The sequence below is a fragment of the Rhinopithecus roxellana genome, chromosome 2, assembly GCF_007565055.1.
Source record: "Rhinopithecus roxellana isolate Shanxi Qingling chromosome 2, ASM756505v1, whole genome shotgun sequence".
NCBI classification, from domain to species: Eukaryota; Metazoa; Chordata; class Mammalia; order Primates; family Cercopithecidae; genus Rhinopithecus; species Rhinopithecus roxellana.
Window position 1 is genome coordinate 11,524,014 of NC_044550.1, and position 19,810 is coordinate 11,543,823.

The 19,810-nt window shown below is 34.7% G+C and overlaps 1 protein-coding gene across 2 annotated transcripts; it reads right to left on the reverse strand.

Annotated features, from left to right (window-relative positions):
* Nucleotides 1–1,857: 1,857 nt before the first annotated feature.
* Nucleotides 1,858–18,196, reverse strand: TRMT10A (tRNA methyltransferase 10A). Of its 2 annotated transcripts, none has more exons than XM_010371635.1 (8): nt 18,053–18,196; nt 13,597–13,804; nt 12,486–12,648; nt 11,789–11,860; nt 10,598–10,672; nt 8,019–8,168; nt 5,160–5,265; nt 1,858–3,632 (listed from the first exon to the last, which is right to left on the reverse strand). In XM_010371635.1, exons 2-8 carry the CDS (start codon nt 13,779–13,781, stop codon nt 3,364–3,366), a joined length of 1,020 nt encoding a protein of 339 aa, XP_010369937.1. In that variant the 5' UTR covers nt 13,782–13,804; nt 18,053–18,196; the 3' UTR covers nt 1,858–3,363. The 2 variants fall into 2 exon arrangements, with proteins under 2 accessions (XP_010369937.1, XP_010369938.1); XM_010371636.2 differs by lacking the exon at nt 18,053–18,196 and adding an exon at nt 17,698–18,022.
* Between the last annotated feature and the right edge of the window lie 1,614 nt (nt 18,197–19,810).

Sequence of the window (19,810 nt, forward strand, 5' to 3'; positions counted from 1 at the left end):
GTTCATTTGGTAACTTAGAAAGTTTACATTTTAAAAATCTTACCTAAGCCTGGGTTCCTCAGAAAGTATAGCCTGAAACAAAAGCCTATATGTTATTACCATTTTAGGGCAGGCAATGTCAAAAAGACTGACAAACAAGGGAAATGAGGCAAGAAATGAGAAAGCCAATAGAATTGTTAGCTACTGCTTGACAATTGTTTGCTCAAGCCCTAAGAGAGAGAGAGTAAATGGAGTAACATTTCGATTTTACATATAAAAACACTGAGACCTAACAAAGGTTGAATAACTCATCCAAAGTCTCACAACAGTGGCAGTGGCAAGATTTATGCTTAGTCCAATTCCCTACTGTTTCCACTGATTCTGTCAATATACCACCTTTTGATTCTGTCACTGCTTCTCTTCTTCACATTTATTAGATGACTACTGTGTTTGTCTGGTAATGAGACAGGGAAACAGAGATAAATACCTGCATGCTAACTGAAATCAAAGTTTAATGACTACTATATGCCTTTACTGCCCTTAATCTGAATCCCTGCCATTCTCTTTTCTTTTTTTCTTTATCTCATTTTACACCTGTTGTCTGTATACTTTCTCAGGGCTCTATAGACAATTCTTGCCTTTTATCTACATCATTTCTGTGACCGTTTCTGTCCATAAAGTGAAATAGTATGTCCTTTTGCTTTATAATTGCCAGTCACTGGTGGATTTCATCATTGTTCATTCGCCTCCCAAAAGATGTTTATTCAGTAGAATTACTTTCTTTTCTCGTTTTTGGTTTTTCCATTCTGAGCATTTTCAAATGCTATAATGTCAACAGCACCAACCTCTGGAGAATCAGAATGAAGCATGGTTCTTCTCTTAAGAATGAGCTTGCTTTATGATGACAGTAGGTTATTAAAGAAATTAAATGTGAGGAAATTCTATATTTCCACAGACATATTTTTTGATGCATTTATTTAGGTAGTTTAATTCTCTACCTTTATTATGTTCTAACACAAGTAACTTTAATATTTACTTACGTTTTAACAGATAACCTAAATAAACCAAAACAATGTTGAGAGAAAAGGATACATTAAAATGAGCAACAAGCTTAATATTTTTAAAACCAAAATTTTAAATACCTCAGAAACTAGTTATATCAAAAGAGGTAGTAATCTTTGCCTTCTTTTCGCCTTCTTGCCACCAACATTCTAGATAAGATACAGGCCTGTAGTGGGTAGAATTGTGTCCCCCAAAAGATATGTCAAATCCTAATACATGGCACCCTATAAATGTGACCTTAATTTGGAGACAGTATCTTTGCAGATGTAGTCAAGATGAGGTCATATTTGATCATGGTGAAGTCTAATCCAATGCTGGTCTCCCTAGAAAAAGAGTTTGGACACGGATACAAACATAGAAGACAGGGTAGAAGACCACTTGACAACAAAAACTGAGATTGGAGTCAAGCCACTATAGGGTAAGGAACAGCAGGGATTGCTGGCAACCACCAAAAGCCAGGAAGAGGTTAGGAAGTATTCTTTCCTAGGGCCTACGGAGGAAGCATGGCACTGGGACATTGTGAGTCTAGACATTTAGTTTCTGGAACTGTTAAGACAATAAATTTCTGTTGTTTAAAGCCACCTACTTTCTGGTAATTTGTTATAGCACATCTAGGAAACTGATACAGGGTTTTTTATAATTAATAAAAATTAAACTTTTATTTGGAATGATTTTCCCTCACCTTTCATAATTAAACAGTGCCCTATTTTACATTACATAATTTAAGTAAAAGGCATAATATTTCATGCTAATAAACCACATTTACTCAGAAAAACATGAACCTTTGAAAAAATACAACTTAAGACATAAGCTTTGTTATTTTAAAATTGTAGGGCTTGTCTTTACTTACATATCTTGCCTATAGACCTCACCTTAAAATAGGTAACTATAATAGATTACTAAGAACAAAGTAACAAAAATAGACAGTAAATATCAGTACTAAATCCAATAAACCTTCTGTGTGTGTATATATGTTAGTATGTAACATATATAGTTTATTACACATTTTTAAAATACAACTTTTATATATTAAAAAGAAGACAAAAGAACAGCAACTCATTTTACCCAAACTCAATGAAGGCTACTGAAATCTTTTAGCTGTGACAGAGACCATTTTACCTTAAACATTTAACTGCATAAACAATTACTGATAGGAAACTAAAACAGCTCCCTTTTACACTATTATTTTTTGCCAACATTCCCATACAAATGTTTAGTTAAGGATTTTTGTACTTAATAAAATTCAAATTGTTCTTAGGGTGTTCAACACAACCATTCAAGTAATACAATAAGTATTCAGTATTACAGAATAATAAAGTATTTCAGTATTATTCAAGTAATACAGATATATGGCAAATCAATCATGTTATCATCAACTAATACTGAGAACCATACATGATGAGGACAGATGTAAATATATTTACATGCATATTTTCACATGTGTATTTGATTTATAAAAACATACATTAGTATGCATATTCTTATAGGAGAGGAGGCAGATGCACATATAAAGTTTATTCATCTTAAGAGCCAACAAATTAAAAATATATATGGAAAAAAAAATCACAGCTGCTAAAAGCTGTTCCATTTTAAATGCAGGTAAAGACAAAACTGATCTTTCAATAGCAACAGCCTTACAAAATAATTTAGTCTGCAAAATTCAATTTTAAAATTGAAGTAACTTATCACCATTGTAAGAATTAAGAAAATGCATTAAAGAGATTCTCAACTCTTCAGTAATTACTCCAGAACCATAAAAAGGCATCACAAAGAAGGAACAGATATGCGCTCCACAGTCCAAAAGAAATGAACTAAGTCTATCAAACTGATACTTCTTCCTAAAATTACTACATTTCTTTCAAGTAACTAAGTTAAACATAAAAGCTACAAATAGAGGGTAACCTACCATACACAACATTCTGATAGATTGACAGTATATTTATGAATATATGCCCTCACAGATACATAGGCAATAGATCATAAAGATGTTGATGTGACTGTAAAATTCAAAAACTGAAAGGTCAGAAGGCACATTCTAAAGAATATGAAAATATATTAATAAAGTAAAATTATCTAGAAACTACTATTTGAGGCTTTAAAAACAAACAAAAAAAATACACATTTAAATCTTCTTATTCTAAATCAAAAATATTTTCCTACAAAGTTTAAAGGGCTTTTTTATTATTATTTAGGTCCAAAAAACAGTTTTTAAAATTCACATCAGAAATAACAGAAAATAAAATGTTCTTCCAATTTCAATATTCTATACAGCACCTCGCTTTCTCCTAATTTTTCCTTAAACTAAAAGGAAACCAGGTAACATTAGTGTGGCAGAGAGTTCACTATAGATTCAGTGTGATTTTCCTTATCCTGCTTTTCTTCACGTGGTGAATCTAGTTCATTTCTGCTATATTCCTCCTCACTGGAATCACTGTCCGATTCACACTCCTCCATCCTGACAGACTGACTGTCATGAGAAGCACTTTCACAGGTTTTGTCTGTGGGAACAGCTCCTTTCCGTTGGGGCAAGATAGTAAAAAATGCTTCTTGCCAGTCTCTTGTTTCCAGGTATTCCAGAATAATCTCAAACACTGCAATAAAGACAAACTCCATACATTTCTTAGCCAAGTTCATCACAATGCTGCACAATGTCTTTTAAAATACATTATCTTTGTGTTAAGAGTGCTAGTTTGTCCTAATAACTACTTTGTTCTTATCTCTTCTTTCTATTGTCTGTCAAGCCCAATTTGCCCCAAGTACTCAAGCCTGTTACCTCTTATCTAGCTTTTTCTCAGTTCAGTTCTTAAGCACTCAGAAATTTACCAGTATCCCATGTCAATTATAATCAATAAAGACCTTTTCAGTTTCTCTCCTACTCTTTTTTAGCCCCTTCACGTCTTTATCCTTTACATGCTAACAACCTAGTTAGCATTCATTTAACTTTCTTCATGTTTCCTGTAAAGAGCCACTCATGCTAGGAGCTCCTTGCCTGCTTTTTTTATTTTGTTTTTCTTTTCCCATTGGTTGTAGTAGACAGTATCAATATTGTCTCCAGGGTACTCACATCAGCATACTGCTGAAGGGCAAACCTGAATTACTTTGTGGAAAAAGTAATTTCCACTATGTATCAAAGGTTTTAGAGGCAATTCATTTGTTGAATCAATAATTTCATTTTTATAACTCTCTAGAACCTGCTATATAGAAAGTATTTAGTGTATAAGAAGTTTAATAAGTAGTTGTGTATTGACTAAAAACTCGGCTTAAAATTTTTTTTGAAGCAAAGTCAAGTCAAAGACAGGTACAAGAATGGATATGTTATTTGCAACAGCAAAAAGAAAAAAACACAATTCAACCATAGCAGAATGGTTAAATTATTGTATATTCAAATGATGGACTATTACATAGCTATTAACAACAAGTTTTTAAATTAATTAATTTATTTGAGACAAGGTCTCACTCTGTCACCCAAATTGGAGTGCAGTGGCACAACCATGGCTCACTGCAGCCTCCACCTCCTGAGCTCAGGTGATCCTCCCATCTTGTCCTCCTGAATAGCTAGGACTACAAGTACCCACCATCACGCCCAGCTAATTTTTGTATTTTTTATAGAGATGAAGTTTCCTCACGTTGCCCAGGCTGTTTTCGAACTCCTGGGCTTAAGCAATCTGCCTGTCTCGGTCTCCCAAAGTGCTAAGACTAGGATTACAGGCGTGAGCTACCGTGCCTGGCTACCATTAACAATCATTCAACGACATGAAAAAATAAAGTCATAAAGGAGAGAAAATATCCCAGATTTATAACATTGTACGTAATACACTAAAAATCCAATTATGTAATAAATAATAATATATATACAAGAAAAGAACTAGAAGTCAACACCAAAAAGTTAATACCAAGTATTTCTGTGTAGTAAGACATAGCTAATTTTTTAACACTTCTGTACATTTTCAAAATTTTCTAATACGCATTCTGTTACTTAAACAAATTATAAATGATTACATTTTATAATTTTGTCTCCAGGAAGGTATAATACTTTCTACCTGTTCAAATATTAAATGCAATATTCTTTCTCACAATGTTCGCTCAGGTATATTTTCAGTTTATCCCTTATAGCTTACCATGATTAACTGCCAAAACTTTTCGACTATTCATCTTCACAAAATTTCCAAGCGGGAGCTGTGCATGATTGATTCCATAATCTGATGCTTGTTTATATGTGAGTCCCTAAAACAAAGACACTATGACTTCGACAAGAACATTAAATTATTTAAAGTTTCTGTAACAGTATAAATAATTTTTAGATAAGATTTATAGTTCAGAGACTATTACCTGAATGGTGGGTATGTGCGTGTTTTACTGCTCATTTGGAAACATTCTCTTGAAAATAAGTATAGTCAATGTGCAGAGCATTTGTTTTAAGCTCCTCAAGTTACAAATGAGGAAACCAAAGACATGCTTCCTGCCCAGTTACAAAGCTCCTCAGCAGCAGAACCACAAAAAAAATCTGGCTCACATGTCTCCTGATTCAAATAACCTTTCCCCATTCTACCCTGCCTTTATCTCAGTTTAAAATACAGTCAGTCCTGTACTGCATAACGAAGTCTTAGGCAACGACAGATTTCATTTACAGTGGTAGTCCCATGAGATTATAATGGAGCTAAAACATTCCTGTCACCTAGTGACTTTGGAACTGTTGGAACATCATACTGTAATGCATGACTCGTGTGTTTGTGGTCATGCTGGCAGAAACAAACCTTCTGCTAGTCACATAAAAGTACAGCACATACAATTATGTACAGTACATAATACATGACAATGATAATAAATAATTATGTTACCTGTTACGTATTTACTATACTTTTTATCGTTAGAGTGTACTCCTCCTACTCCTAAAAAAAAATAATAATTACATATAAAACAGCCTCAGTCAGGTCCTTCAGGAGGCATTCCAGAAGAAGGCACTGTTATCACAGCTCCATGCATGTCATTACCCCTAAAGACCTTTCAGTGGACCAAGATATAAAAGTAGAAGACAGTGATTTTGATGATCCTGACTCTGTGTAGGCCTAGGCTAATGTGTGTGTTTGTGTCTTAGTTTTTAACAAAAAAGTTTAAAAAGTTAAAAAATAAAGAGGAAATTTTTTTTTTAATTTTAAAAAGTTAAAAAATTAAGAATAGAAAGAGGCCTATGGAATAAGGATATATGAAGAAAATATTTTTGTACAGCTGTATAATGTGTTTATGCTTTAAGCTAAATGTTATTACAAAAGAGTCCAAAAGTTTAAAAAATTAAGTTTATAAAGTAAAAATGTTACAGTAAGCTAAGGTTAATTCATTATTGAAGAAAAATTTTTAAATAAATTTAGTGTAGAGTAAGTGTACAGTATTTATAAAGTCTACAGTAGTGTACAGTAATATCCAGGTCTTCACATTTATTTGCCACTCACTGACTCACCTAGAGCAACGTGTAGTTGTGCAAGCAGTGCTCACGGTAAGTGCTCTATACATGTATACCACGTATAATCTGTATTTTTAAAATCTTTTATATCATCTATGTTTAAATATGTTTAGAAACACAAAGACCATTATGTTACAGTTGTCTACACTACTCAGTACAGTAACATTCTGTATAGATTTGTAGTCTAGGAGCAATAGGCTATGCCATACAGCCTATGTGTTGTAGGCTATACCATCTAGTAAGTACCGTCCGTAAGTACACTCTATAATATTGGTATCGCTTAATGATGTAATTCTCAGAACATATTCCCATTGTTAAGTAACATACGACTGTACTTAAACTGAATTCCTATAGAATCACCATCATTCTTCCCATAAATGTAAAAAAAAAAATTAAATTGCACAAATGGCAAAGACAAGTTAAATGAAAACTTGAATTGAGAAATTTTAAATAACTGACTATAAGTTTTATATTTCCCTGTCAATTAAAAAAATACAGAATATGAATTTCATCTCTTCTCAAAATTAAAATCTTTGAAGCCTATGTCTAACCAGAACTGAAATGGTCAAAAAACAGAGTACAGGAGAAAGGAAAGCTCAATTTCTCAACTGATGGTTTGTATACTTGTGGGGGGGGGCGGGGAATAATAGATTGAAGCAGGTGCTTTTGAAAATAAAATTGTTTTAGTTCAGAGAAACATAAACATGAGAAAGAATGTGGTTCTATATAAATAACAGAATAGAATTTTTCCACAAAGAAAAAAATAAAAAGGCTAAAGATCATTCTGATAAAATTCCCTATGATGCAATAGAGCTGCAACTGTCCAATTGGTAGCCATGTGTGACTACTTAAATTTAAATTAATTACAATTTTAAAAATTCAGTTCTTCAGTCATACTGCACACATTTCAAGTGCTCAACAGCCACAGAGCTAACATACTGGATCAGCAGATATGAAGAATTTTGCATGCTGCAATGTAACTGGCAAAGTACAAAATGACATTTTCTTTTAGAAAGTGCTTTTCTGTAATTTTTCATCCAAATTAAGGTATGGATGGGAAGAGAGAAAAGTATAAATGAAAGAGAATAGAAAAAACATCCCATGAAAATAACATATTTAAAAACTAGTTAAGTTTTAAGGGCTTAGCAACTGATTAGCAGCAGATTCTTCTATCAATAAAGCATAGCATTTAAGCATGTGGATGGACTCCAGAACAATCGGCCTGGTTTCAAATAGCTGCTCTGTCATCTACTACTGTTGATTTTAGACTGTTGATTTCTCTGTGCTGTGAATTCCTTACCTGTGGAATGTAGATAACAATAGCACGAATCACACTGGGTTGTAGTAAAGATTAAGCAAGCTAATGTATGTGAAATACTCTGCTTAGCTCAAAAGGTGACTGACATATAGTAGGCACTCAATAAACATCAGCTATTGTTAGTATTATTGTTACTTTCAGGAAATGGTGATATATCAATTTTAAGTACAAGCAAAAGCAAAAATAAAAATGTAATAGTACCTTGTGATGGTTGTGATCTACTAATCCTCCAATCACATAGGCCTTTGATTCATCTAATTCCTTCAGTATATTAGGTGAATCTGATGTAAGATAAATCAGGTCTTCTTTTTTTATGAGTTCACTATAGTGCTCTGGTTTGATATGGATATCCTTTAAGACAATGGGGAAAGAGATTACTAATTAATAGGACCTTATGAAAGTTGGCTAAAAATGATTATTCTATTTTCCCAAAACAAATCCATTCAAAAACATATGAAACAAAGTTTGAAAGAATATAATTACAATGCATTATTTTGAATTTACAACATCAATTTCTTATAATCTCACATTTTGATCATTTAAATAGCCTCTTAATTTTATTTCCTCGTTGTTGGCCTCAGACCCCTCCAACCTACTTCGACACACTGATAGCAGGCTCTAAAAACACTACTTTTAATGTTTTATCTTTTTCTGTGGGATAAAATCTAAACTCCTTAATTTAAAAACTCTTTCCTGAATATAGCACTAATCTACTTTGCCAACTTTATTTCCGGTTCCAACAAAACAAATGCGTTTTTACTGCCACATATTTGCTTACATTGTTCTATGACGAAAGAATGCCTTCTCCAATTACTTCCTCTCCATCTACATGAATCATGAAAGGGAAATAGCTGGCCAGGAGCGATGACTCATGCCTGTAATCCCAGCACTTTGGAAGACTGAGGTAGGTGGATCACAAGGTCAGGAGTTTGAGACCAGCCTGGTCAACATGGTGAAACTCTGTCTCTACTAAAAATATAAAAATTAGCTGGGCATGGTGGTGGGTGCCTGTAATCCCAGCTACTCAGGAGGCTGAGGCTGGGGAATTGTTTGAATCCAGGAGGCAGAGGTTGCAGTGAGCCGAGATCCTGCCATTGCACTCCAGCCTGGGTGACAGTGCAAGAGACTTTGGGAGGCCGAGATGGGTGGATCACGAGGTCAGGAGATCGAGACCATCCTGGCTAACACTGTGAAACCCCGTCTCTACTAAAAAATACAAAAAACTAGCCGGGCGAGGTACCGGGCGCCTGTAGTCCCAGCTACTCGGGAGGCTGAGGCAGGAGAATGGCGTGAACCCGGGAGGCGGAGCTTGCAGTGAGCTGAGATCCGGCCACTGCACTCCAGCCCTGGCGACAGAGTGAGACTCCGTCTCAAAAAAAAAAAGGAAAACAGCTTATAGATTTAATTAATTCCATGTATCTGTTTCTACAAAGAGATACACGTTTGAAAACTTCTTCACCAAAATTGTCAGGTCACAGGTACAAAATTGAACAACAGCTGGCAGTCATGATTTTGTAAGCCACACTGATTGCATAAAAGATGTATCACCAGGCTCAGATGACATTTATCCATAATTTTTAATGAAACCAAGAATGAAGCAAAAGAACTCTCTACTAAAATGTATAATTAATAAATAGCCACTTTTCTGGAAAATGTTATATTATAAATTTAATAAAGGCCCCAAGAGGAACCTGATTAATTACAGACCAATGAATCTCAAATCTCTCTGGAAAGCTGATGGTATAAATGATAAATTTAACAAGTTGCAAAATAACTAAAAACATGCCTCTTTTAATTTATTACACTACTTCTTGGAAAAACAGGTACAAATGTAGGATTTGATAAATATATTATACTTAAAAACTTAAAAGCCTTTGAAAATGTTTCATATCATAGGCTATTAATAAAATAAATACCCTCGTTATGGAATTAGTGAGTGTGAAAGGGAAAATGTGTCACTGAGAGAACTGACTTTGAGAAAGAAAAAAGGTATAGGGACAATTCAGTACTTCTCTAAAAAGGATCAAGTTCCTCAGGGACTGGTACCAATTCCAATCTATTTAGTCACCTTTACCAATGACTGAGAACAATTTGGTCCAATAGAAAAAATTGTGAGGCCACATACGCAATTGTAAATATTCTAGCATCTGCATTTTTTAAAAATGAAAATAGTTGAAATTAATTTTAACAATTTATTTTATTAACACAGTATACCCAAAATTTTATCATTTTAACATATAATAAATATTTTTAAAATTATCTAGGAGATATTCACATTCTTCCTCTCTCTTCTGTGCTACTGAGTCTTTGAAATCCTGTATGTATTTCACATTCATAGCACATCTCAATTCACAATTCAGACTGTCACATTTCAAGTTCAATAGCCACATGCAGTTAGTGGCCAGCACAGGGTAAGAAGAAACAGAATGCAGGCACACTTCCAAAATTTAGAGCGACTTCATTTTTATAGGTAACATATAATGTATAGCTAGTATGCCAGGGAGAAATGATATAAAGGCCCTTAAAATTATTTCTTTTTAAAAATATGTTTTAAAAGTTGACCATAAAATAGGTAAGATTTAATGAGAACAAATACAAGCTACCAGATATCTCACTCCCTTCTTCAGCATCTCTGATTTGTAATCTTAGACTTCGGTTCAGAGATTACATCTGGAGATTGTTGTATTAAGTAGCATTATATAGAATTTAGGTACAAAATGTAGACCTTCAGAAACATAAAAATACTTGGAATTATGTGAGAGTTTATCTGTTTTAATTACCTTCCAGTTGACCCATCCTTTGTCATTTTCATCCATGTTCTTTTTCAGCTGGCCTCCATGGCTTGTCAAGTAAAACTGATAAAAGATTTGTAGGTATAGAAAGAGAGAACAAATGACCATTTAAGTCTAATGTTTTATTTCTCTCATCTACTCATCTGATGATCAATGAAACACAAAATATATTCTAACTTATCTAGAAAAAAAAATTTGTGACATGCTTTGAACATACAATAAACTGTGGCAGAAATAGTATGTTTCGTGTGCATGTTTCATAACCCAGTAGCTGCAGTATCCCATTTACATTTTCATCCCAAGTAGTTATAACATGCCTGTACCTTAATCATCACTTGTCTGCAAATTCCCTGCTTCCATGTCAAGTTCCCACTCCTCTTTTTTTTTTAAACAATACAAAGTCTTGATAATTTTTCTTCGATTCTAAACCCTGATACTTATTTAAGTTTGAATCATGGGTAAGAAGGGGTCTACTACAGATAAAAATGGGGATAAAAGGACTATCATGAAACTATAAAACAAAAAGTACAAAATACAAAAATTTAAAATTACTATTACTTGGTAAAAACAAAATATCTAACCAAAATATATTAACAGTTCCTGGTTCTTAACATCAGTGAGCCAGTATTAATTTTTAGCTCACTTAGAATTCCAACAGAAAGATGTTATTCTTAACAGTAGCCAAACAGTCTCCCAAATCACTCCCTCATCTCAGCTTAAAAAAGACTTGACAAAACTCTCAGTGACTCAAAAGAAAACTAAAAACCTTTAAGTAGACAAAACCTATACAATAGGTACCACAGCATATATCAAGCGGTGGCAGCCACAGCTTCTGCCTCTCTGTCCAATCTCTCTCCCACACTGGAAGTAATTGTAAACTGAGAAACTGGTATAAAAATATATGTACGTCCCATAAAGAAGATATTCAACTACAGGCAATGAAAAGGCCAATTTGTATAAGACTGATAATTACTGGAAAGAGTGTGTCTAAGATAACATATTAAAAGATGTTTAAAATATTTTGCTTTATTTTTGTCAAAACAGAAAACATTTTTCAAATGGCATTAAAAAAGATTATCTGTAAGACTCCTGCAAAGACTATAGGAATCATCTATGTCTTTTGCCACAAAAGATATAAAAGAAAACTAGAGTCTGCTTTAAATTAATCTTCAGACATACCTGCACAGGATGCAGTGCCCGTCGATTTTCTGCGTAACATCGTTGAATCTGCTTATGAAGTTTCTTAATGTCCTATTACAGAGTTCAATTTTTAAAGCAGTTATTAAAATTGTCTATGGCCATTCCATGATCTTAAAGGAACGGAATAGGCAGAAGGGATGACTATATACATAACAATTTTTCTTCTTAAATACAAATGCATTCTGATAAATGTTATTTGATTTCCTTACATTAACAAAATTACTATAAGTTAATGCTCTGTAAGTGACCCATTATTACGTATTTTGTATTTATTTAAAATGTTAGTTCATGAAAACAGTTACTGTCTTAAAAGACAACAACAACAAAAGACTTTCAGAGCCATATTACTATTTTCATGTTTTACCAACAACACTGGTAAAACCCTGCAGATCTTTATGATTAATAAGTGGTTAATTCAGTTCTGTCATCTAGACTGTGAAGTGTGTGTTTGTCTCTCTTTCCTGTCTGCACATATACTGACACACACACATATAAATATACATATTTATTATATCAATGCAATTTGCTAGCTAATTTAACTTAGGGGAAAGAAATTTTGAAAAACTTAAGATTCATTTCAATACACAAATTTATATAAAAGGGATATTACATATTAAAACAAAAATGATTCGATCTAATTCATATACAGAATTTTTCTGACAATGATTCATGATACCTTTAATACCATCAAGTCATCAAAACTACAGTCAATAATAAGGCGAAGGGTGCTATGAACAACATCTCTTCGAACACGTTTTCTGTCATTTCCATCTGAGTTTGATTCCATTTGACATTGTCGCTCCAATTTTTTCCTCTTGCGTTTTTCTTTCCGCTTTTGTCTAAAATTAGTAATTGAAATAACATTTTGTTATTGTGTATTCAGTTATTCACAACTCTTCTATATAAACAATAACTTCTAAAAATCATCAGGTTAAGCCATATGAAATTGTCACTTCTGTGACTATTCAAAAATGGTCAAGTATTAGCAGTTTTATACAGTACATCTAAAAGCTTCAGATAGGAAGGAAATGAGCTTCCAAAAATGATCTAAAGCTTTCTGTCTAAATCCTAACTATACCACCAGAATAGCTTCATTTGTTATTGGTATCATATTATCCCTAAGAAAACCCTCTAAATACTGAGTTTGAGTTGGATTGAATTTCACTTTCATAATTCACCTAGATGATTTTTAAGCCACATTTATAAGGTATAGAAAAAAGCAAAATAAAATTGTTCATTAAAAAAATTACATACTTTTGCTCTAATTTATACCAACTATAGTTTATTTTCTCTCCACAAACTTTGGCATTTATCATAGTAACAAATTTTAGACTGACTGTTTTCACCAAAACCTGCAATGGTTCTTGTGGCAAAATCAATGTTAGGCCAAAACTTGATCTTTCTGAGTTGGCTGTTTTTATTCCATAACTAGCACATGGACACTAATTACATCCCTTATCTAAGTCAGTTGTTTCAAAAATTGTGCTGCTACTCATAATAAGGTTCTGCATGAGAAAAAGTGTTGAGTGCAAGATCATCAACAGTGCTAAAAGATACCCCAATAATAATGTTAAAAAATAGTCTTAACAGCCAGTTGACAGTGTTAGCTAACAATATACACTTTTAGTTTCAATTTTTTTTCTCTTGCGTTTTTCTTTCCGCTTTTGTCTAAAACTATAAACGAATTTTAAGTAACAAAATTACATTTAATATGCCAAAGGGCTATGCAAGGTCTAACATTCCATATTTCTAAATAGGAAGAGAGCATATACATTTGAAACACATACTTGCGGAGTTCCCGTTGCTCTTCCCATTGTTTCTGTTTTATTAGTTTTTTCATTTGTCGTTTAGATATTGGTTCACACCCTTCACCTAATCTTGGCTTCTGGCTTTCCTCTTGATGTTCATTTATGCCTTGCTTTTTGTCAACATTAGAATTTTCAATAAATGCTGGCAACATTTCAGATGACATTATTTGGTGCCTCTGAAAAACAACTTTTGACATGAACAGATAATTTACAAGCACAAAAAGTTAAAAAACTCAATCAATATGATTAAAGTTAAACCATACAATAAATAGAAATAAAACTTTAGACAAATAAATGTCATTTATTGGTAACTATCCTTTAAATACCATTTAATATAAATTAAATATCATTCATCAGCAATGCTAGCAAAGGTCTAAAGAAATGGGGTGTTTCATATACTATTGGTGGTCATGGTACAATTTTTCCAGAAGGCAAGACATACATATGTTTTAAGAGCTTTAAAATCTCTATTTAGACACCCTTTGACCCAGTAATTTATTTCCTTAAATTTCTGTAAATAAATCAGAAATGCACACAAAAATGTGCACAAGAGTACGTGCAATGAATGCAGTGTTAAAAAACAGTGAAAAGTTAGAAACCTCCTGAATGTCAGTGAAAGGAAACTAAACAATTATGGTTAATCTATAACATGGGCAAGGAATACTAAGCAGCCAGTAAAACGTATATATCCAAAATTATTTAGTAAGGGGAAACGGTTATACGTTAAATAAAACCAAATAAAACAATATATACGTTACGACCAACTTTTTTAAAAAGGTATACACACACACAAGTTTAATTCTTACCCACGGTTTTCTACATTTTCTAAAGTTATGTAATGAAAATGTTTTTAATAAAACAAAAAATTTTAAAAAGATACGAAAAGCATCTTTTCTATAGTCTTCTTTAATGCTGTAGAATGAGGGAAACTATGAAAAGACAGAACTGATTTTTAAGACTGAAATCAATAACCAGGAAATAAATTCACTTGATACAAATTAAAAATAGGGCAATTTGAAAATGACTTTAAAATAAATTTGGCTGAAACATTTCAGAGAGGTCCATAAGGCAATAATAACTATAAGAACAAAACAGAAAATTGTGATATAAAAGCAGGCTTTACTAAAAAGCAAAACAAGAATCTGAGAAAAGAACAATTTGAAAACTAGGAAATGAAGACATAAAAAGTTCAATAGAAGAGACAAACTCCAGATTACCTGAAGTCCCAAGAAGTAACTGATGACTTAGAAGACATCCTGACAATCTGACTCAGGATGCAGATAAAAATAGAACAGAAAAACAATATGGAGGAGCAGTAAGGACTTGGACAACAGAATGAGAGAGATAAAGGAAAAAAAGGTAATTAGAGATAAACATATAGCCTTGAATGCACTTTTTTTTTTTTTTTTTTTTAAAGCTAGAAAGTAAGGTAAGCACTCACTTTAAGAAACTGGAGGTGGGGAAACTGAATAAGCCTAAAAAGACTACATGGAAAAAAAAATTTAAAATATATATATGATTCCCTGGATCACTTTTATTTTCCTTTCTTTCAATACACAATACATTAAATAAAATTCAGCAATGCAGGTATCCAAAATAATACCGGGTGGAAGAAACTGAAAAGCACAATTAAAATTCACAGAAAACAAACTGCTCTCTTCATGAAATAATAATATTCCAAGAGAGCATTATTTTATCTGTTTATCTGTGGCATTATTTTCAGTTAGTTCTCTATTTTATTCAAAAACTGCACATGTTGATTAGCTCTATGTGAAGATTTTTTTTTTTTTTTTTTTTTTTTTTTTTTTTTTTTGAGACAGAGTCTAGCTCTGTCATCCAGGCTGGAGTGCAGTGGCCCTATCTCGGCTCACTGCAACTTCTGCCTCCCAGGTTCAGGCGATTCCACCGCCTCAGCCTTCTGAGTAGCTGGCATTCCAGGCGCGCGCCACCATGCTTGGCTAATTTTTGTATTTTTAGTACAGAAGGGGTTTCACCACGTTGGTCAGGCTGGTCTCGAACTCCTGACCTCGTGATCCGCCCACCTTGGCCTCCTGAAGTGCTGGGATTACAGACATAAACCACCAGGCCCGGCCTAAGTGAAGACTTTTTAAAAAGCAATTAATGTTTTACAGCTTATGTACACCAGGGGGAGCATTTGTTTTTCCTATCCAAGAAGTCTTCAGTTAAATTTAATTTGACCTGTCATAGTAGAGTAATGTTTCAGTCTCTCAAATACAAGGAAAGGTCATGAGCTGGTCAACATCTTCATCTTCATCATCACCGTCATCATCACCATCATCTTTTTAAAAACTATTCCTAATTAAGAAAACACACTGTACTAAGTGAAGTTTTTAGGCTTTAAACAAGCCAGGTGCACTGAGGCAAATGCAACAAAAATGATGCCAGCTTGATATCTTATAAATTACTCCTTATAGTATACTTTACAAAGATATCTACCAACTCGCACTGTCTACATTATACAATAAGTATAATGTATATCTACACTGCACTATGTACTAGCGTGTTCAGATTACATGTTAAGCAAAACATAGCATTTTATTAGGTATACTTGCTTTCTAATCGCTTTAGTTTGGGCAATAATTTATAAAATTCTGTGGCAGTTTTTCATTCCTTTTTCACATGCAGTGATGCTCACAGTACATTTTCATTCATTCAACCAAGTTCAACAAATGTTCAAGAACGTATTTTACAGTAACTATAAAAATATTTGTGTGAGGTCGGGCGCGGTGGCTCATGCGTGTAATCCCAACACTTTGGGAGGCCGAGGTGGGCGGATCACCTGAGGTCAGGAGTTCGAGACCAACATGGCGAAATCTCGTCTCTACTAAAAATACAAAAATTAGCCAGGCGTGGTGGTGGATGCCTGAAATCCCAGCTACTCGGGAGGCTGAGGCAGAAGAATCCCTTGAACTTGGGAGGCAGAGGTTTCAGTGAGCCAAGATGACATCACTGCACTCCAGCTAGGGCGACAGAGCAAGACTCTGCCTCCTATGTGTGTGTGTGTGTGTGTGTGAAATTTTACTTTTGCATAAAACTTTAAAAATCTGTAGGGTTCATTTGCAGATATAGGTTATCAGGTGGACTTACAAACTATCTCACATTGTATTTACACATCTTAGCACAGCTTAAGGCAAGGAGGATACATCTTAAATCAATGAGCACCAAAAGAATAAAAAGTTTTTAAAAACTGCATTAATTTATGGATTGGGATAAAATAAATATTCGTCGTAATTTATGACAGTCTCCCTTTCAGAAAAATCTCAACGAATGTGGGAATAATGCAGATTAGAATTAATGACTTGACAGCGATAGCGAAGGAATTTTTTTTTTTTTTTTTTTTTTTGAGACGGAGTCTCACTAGGTCGCCCAGGCTGGAGTGCAGCGGCGAAATCTCGGCTCATTGCAACCTCCGCCTTCCTGGTTCAAGCAGTTCTCCTGCCTCAGATTCCTTGGCTGGGATTACTGGCATGCGCCACCACGGCCGGCTAATTTTGTATTTTTAGTAGAGACGGGGTTTCACCACGTTGGTCAGGCTGGTCCCGAACTCCTGACCTCAGGTGATCCACACGCTTTACCCTCCCAAAGTGCGGGGATTACAGGCGTGAGTCACGGCGCCTGGTCAGGAATGCCCTTTTTAAAGACATGCTGGCTAAACGTGGAGCAGCGAAAAGCCCTTTGTTCACTTCAGTTGTCAAGCCTTTTGAGCAGAGGGTTGGGAATGCAAGGGGCAGAGGAGATTCTTTCAGAAAGTGACAAGTAATGTGTTGCCATCCTCTTTATATCTCCAGAAAAACTCCCAAAATTTAAAGTAGTTCAGTGAAATCAAGTAACACTTCGATCTTTTTAAAACTGTCCTCAGCTCACAGCGCCTGCAGCAATTTCCCCTCGGGCTCTCTACATTTCAGAGCGTTCAGTCACGTCAGCCCTTTGCAGGAAAAATGAGGTAAGGCAGCTTTAAAGAGGTAAAGCCCACGGTCTCTAGCCACGAAGTGGCAGGGTCATAACACGCTTTCCGGCCCTTTAGAGTACAGATTTCCCTCTCATTCTTTGCAAACTCACTTTTAACATACTACTGGCCGATGGCAACCCCAAAACACACGCCAACGAAAAGCACACCACCACAGGGGCGGAGCCTCGCCCACTCTCCCTTCTACGCTTCCAGCCAGCGTACGCGTTTCAGAGGCGGGATTAAGCTGCCGCTGGCGAACCAAGGAGCAGCTGGGTAGGCCGCGGGAGGCGCCTATCAATGACGTCATTTCCTTCAGCAACAGCGCCGCAGGCAACCACTTCCACACCACCGCTCCCCTCTATCCCGGAAGCCCTTGTTGCTAGTCGGGGGCTGCATGGCACGCGCCCCTTTGCGCCCAAACAATATCATAGTGCGGGGGAGCGCCAGCCAGTGCAGGACACTTACCGAGCTGAGGAGTTGATAGGAAGTGAAATCTCAGAAAGAAAGCCTTTCTAGGTTGGCCTGGTTACCGCTCACGCTTCCTTCCGCAGAAACTTCAATTCCCAGAGGCAGGGGCGGTAGTTACACAGTGGAGGCTACGGCGGTTGCGTCACGTCATCGAACTGCGCCAATTTCCAACCCGCAATGGGAGACAGGGGAGGGGTTTATGCGGGGCGGGTTGTGGAGTTAGGGTTCTGGGAGTGGGAGGTAGTTAACAGTGATGTCTGTTTTTTCACGTTCAAGAAGTAAGTGTGTACCTGCAGACGAGTATTTATTCATTCATATATTCTTGTGAGTATTGGATGGAGGAATTAAGATAGTCTCACTGTTAAAAATGCAAAACAACGAAGAAAGGCTCGTAATTTGTGTTCAAAATGAAACGCATCTCATGCCTATATTATTTTTAATTTATACAGAAAATTACCATATCACATGATTTTACATAGCTCAAGTGGAAAATTAAATTCGAAAAGTGAGTCAGATTCACAGTAGAATGCATTTAAATTTAGAATCTGTAAGGCTTTTTTATGGCTGAAATAAAACAGCCATAGCTTTACTCTTTGTTCATTCCTTGAGCTATTTTTCCTATGCTGTTTTGCAGAATATCAGATGACATTTCATTGTTTATAATACTTGACCTTATATAATCTTTTTGCTATATATAGACCATGTCAACTGAGAGAGAAATGAAACACAATCCCATAGATTGTCGTTTTCTATTTAGTTTTTTCCCCTCTACTTCTAATAGGTGATTATTGCAGAATTTGAAGATAAGAATGAGGTTTGCATCTTTGAATAGAAGACTGGCTTCTCATATAGAAATAATTTTGAAGTAAATTATCCTTGATGCTTGAAGGTATTTGAACATGTTTAAAGGCTTCAATGAATAGAAAATTAAATCCAGAATTTGAGGGTCTCTAAAAGAGCCAAAATTTCTTTGACTTCTAGTTACAAAACTAAAGTCAGTCTTGCCATAAGCGCTTAAATTTTACTTGAAACACTATGTCAGCTATAACACTGTTGTGAGTCCCTCTATGTTTCTTCCTCATCTCAAACCTAAAAGATCTTTGTTAACTAAGCACTAGCAAAAAAATCTGGATCCACTTCTGATCTGTTAGTAGGGCATCTTTTTTCAGCTGCCTCCATATCAGGGCAAAGAGTAGCTGAGGGAGGATTAGTAATTGGATATGTAGCCCTTCACATGTAGGTCATTAAATTCAGGCTGGCAAAGTAATGTGCCAAATCTTTCCACAGCTGTTCAGTTGCTCCTATGGGATCTGTTTTATAAATAATTATACATTTTTTTCAGAGTTATTACCTGGCATCCTTAGATATTTTAAGCAAAGTTTTAAAGCAAAAACAAACAAACAAAAAAGAACAACAAAAAAACCATATTCTAATAACGAAGTCAATAAATTTTCTTTTTGACATAGACATTTAACTTTGTAGTCACTTGGTGCAAAATTTAAAATGATTCTAGTATTAATCCAAAGTAAGCACCAAAGAAGCACCAGCAAAAAAGTCAATTTAACAAAAAATTGAAACGTAGAAAGTTTAAGAAGGTGAAATCATATGAAACAATATTTTCATTGATTTGTAAAATTTATGTATTTATTTGACACATGTATCGAGTTCTATACTTTTTGTGTTAGTACTGGTGATACAGAAATGTCTAAGTCATTCTCTCTGTCCTTAAGGAATCCTTAATCTAATAGGGGAGCC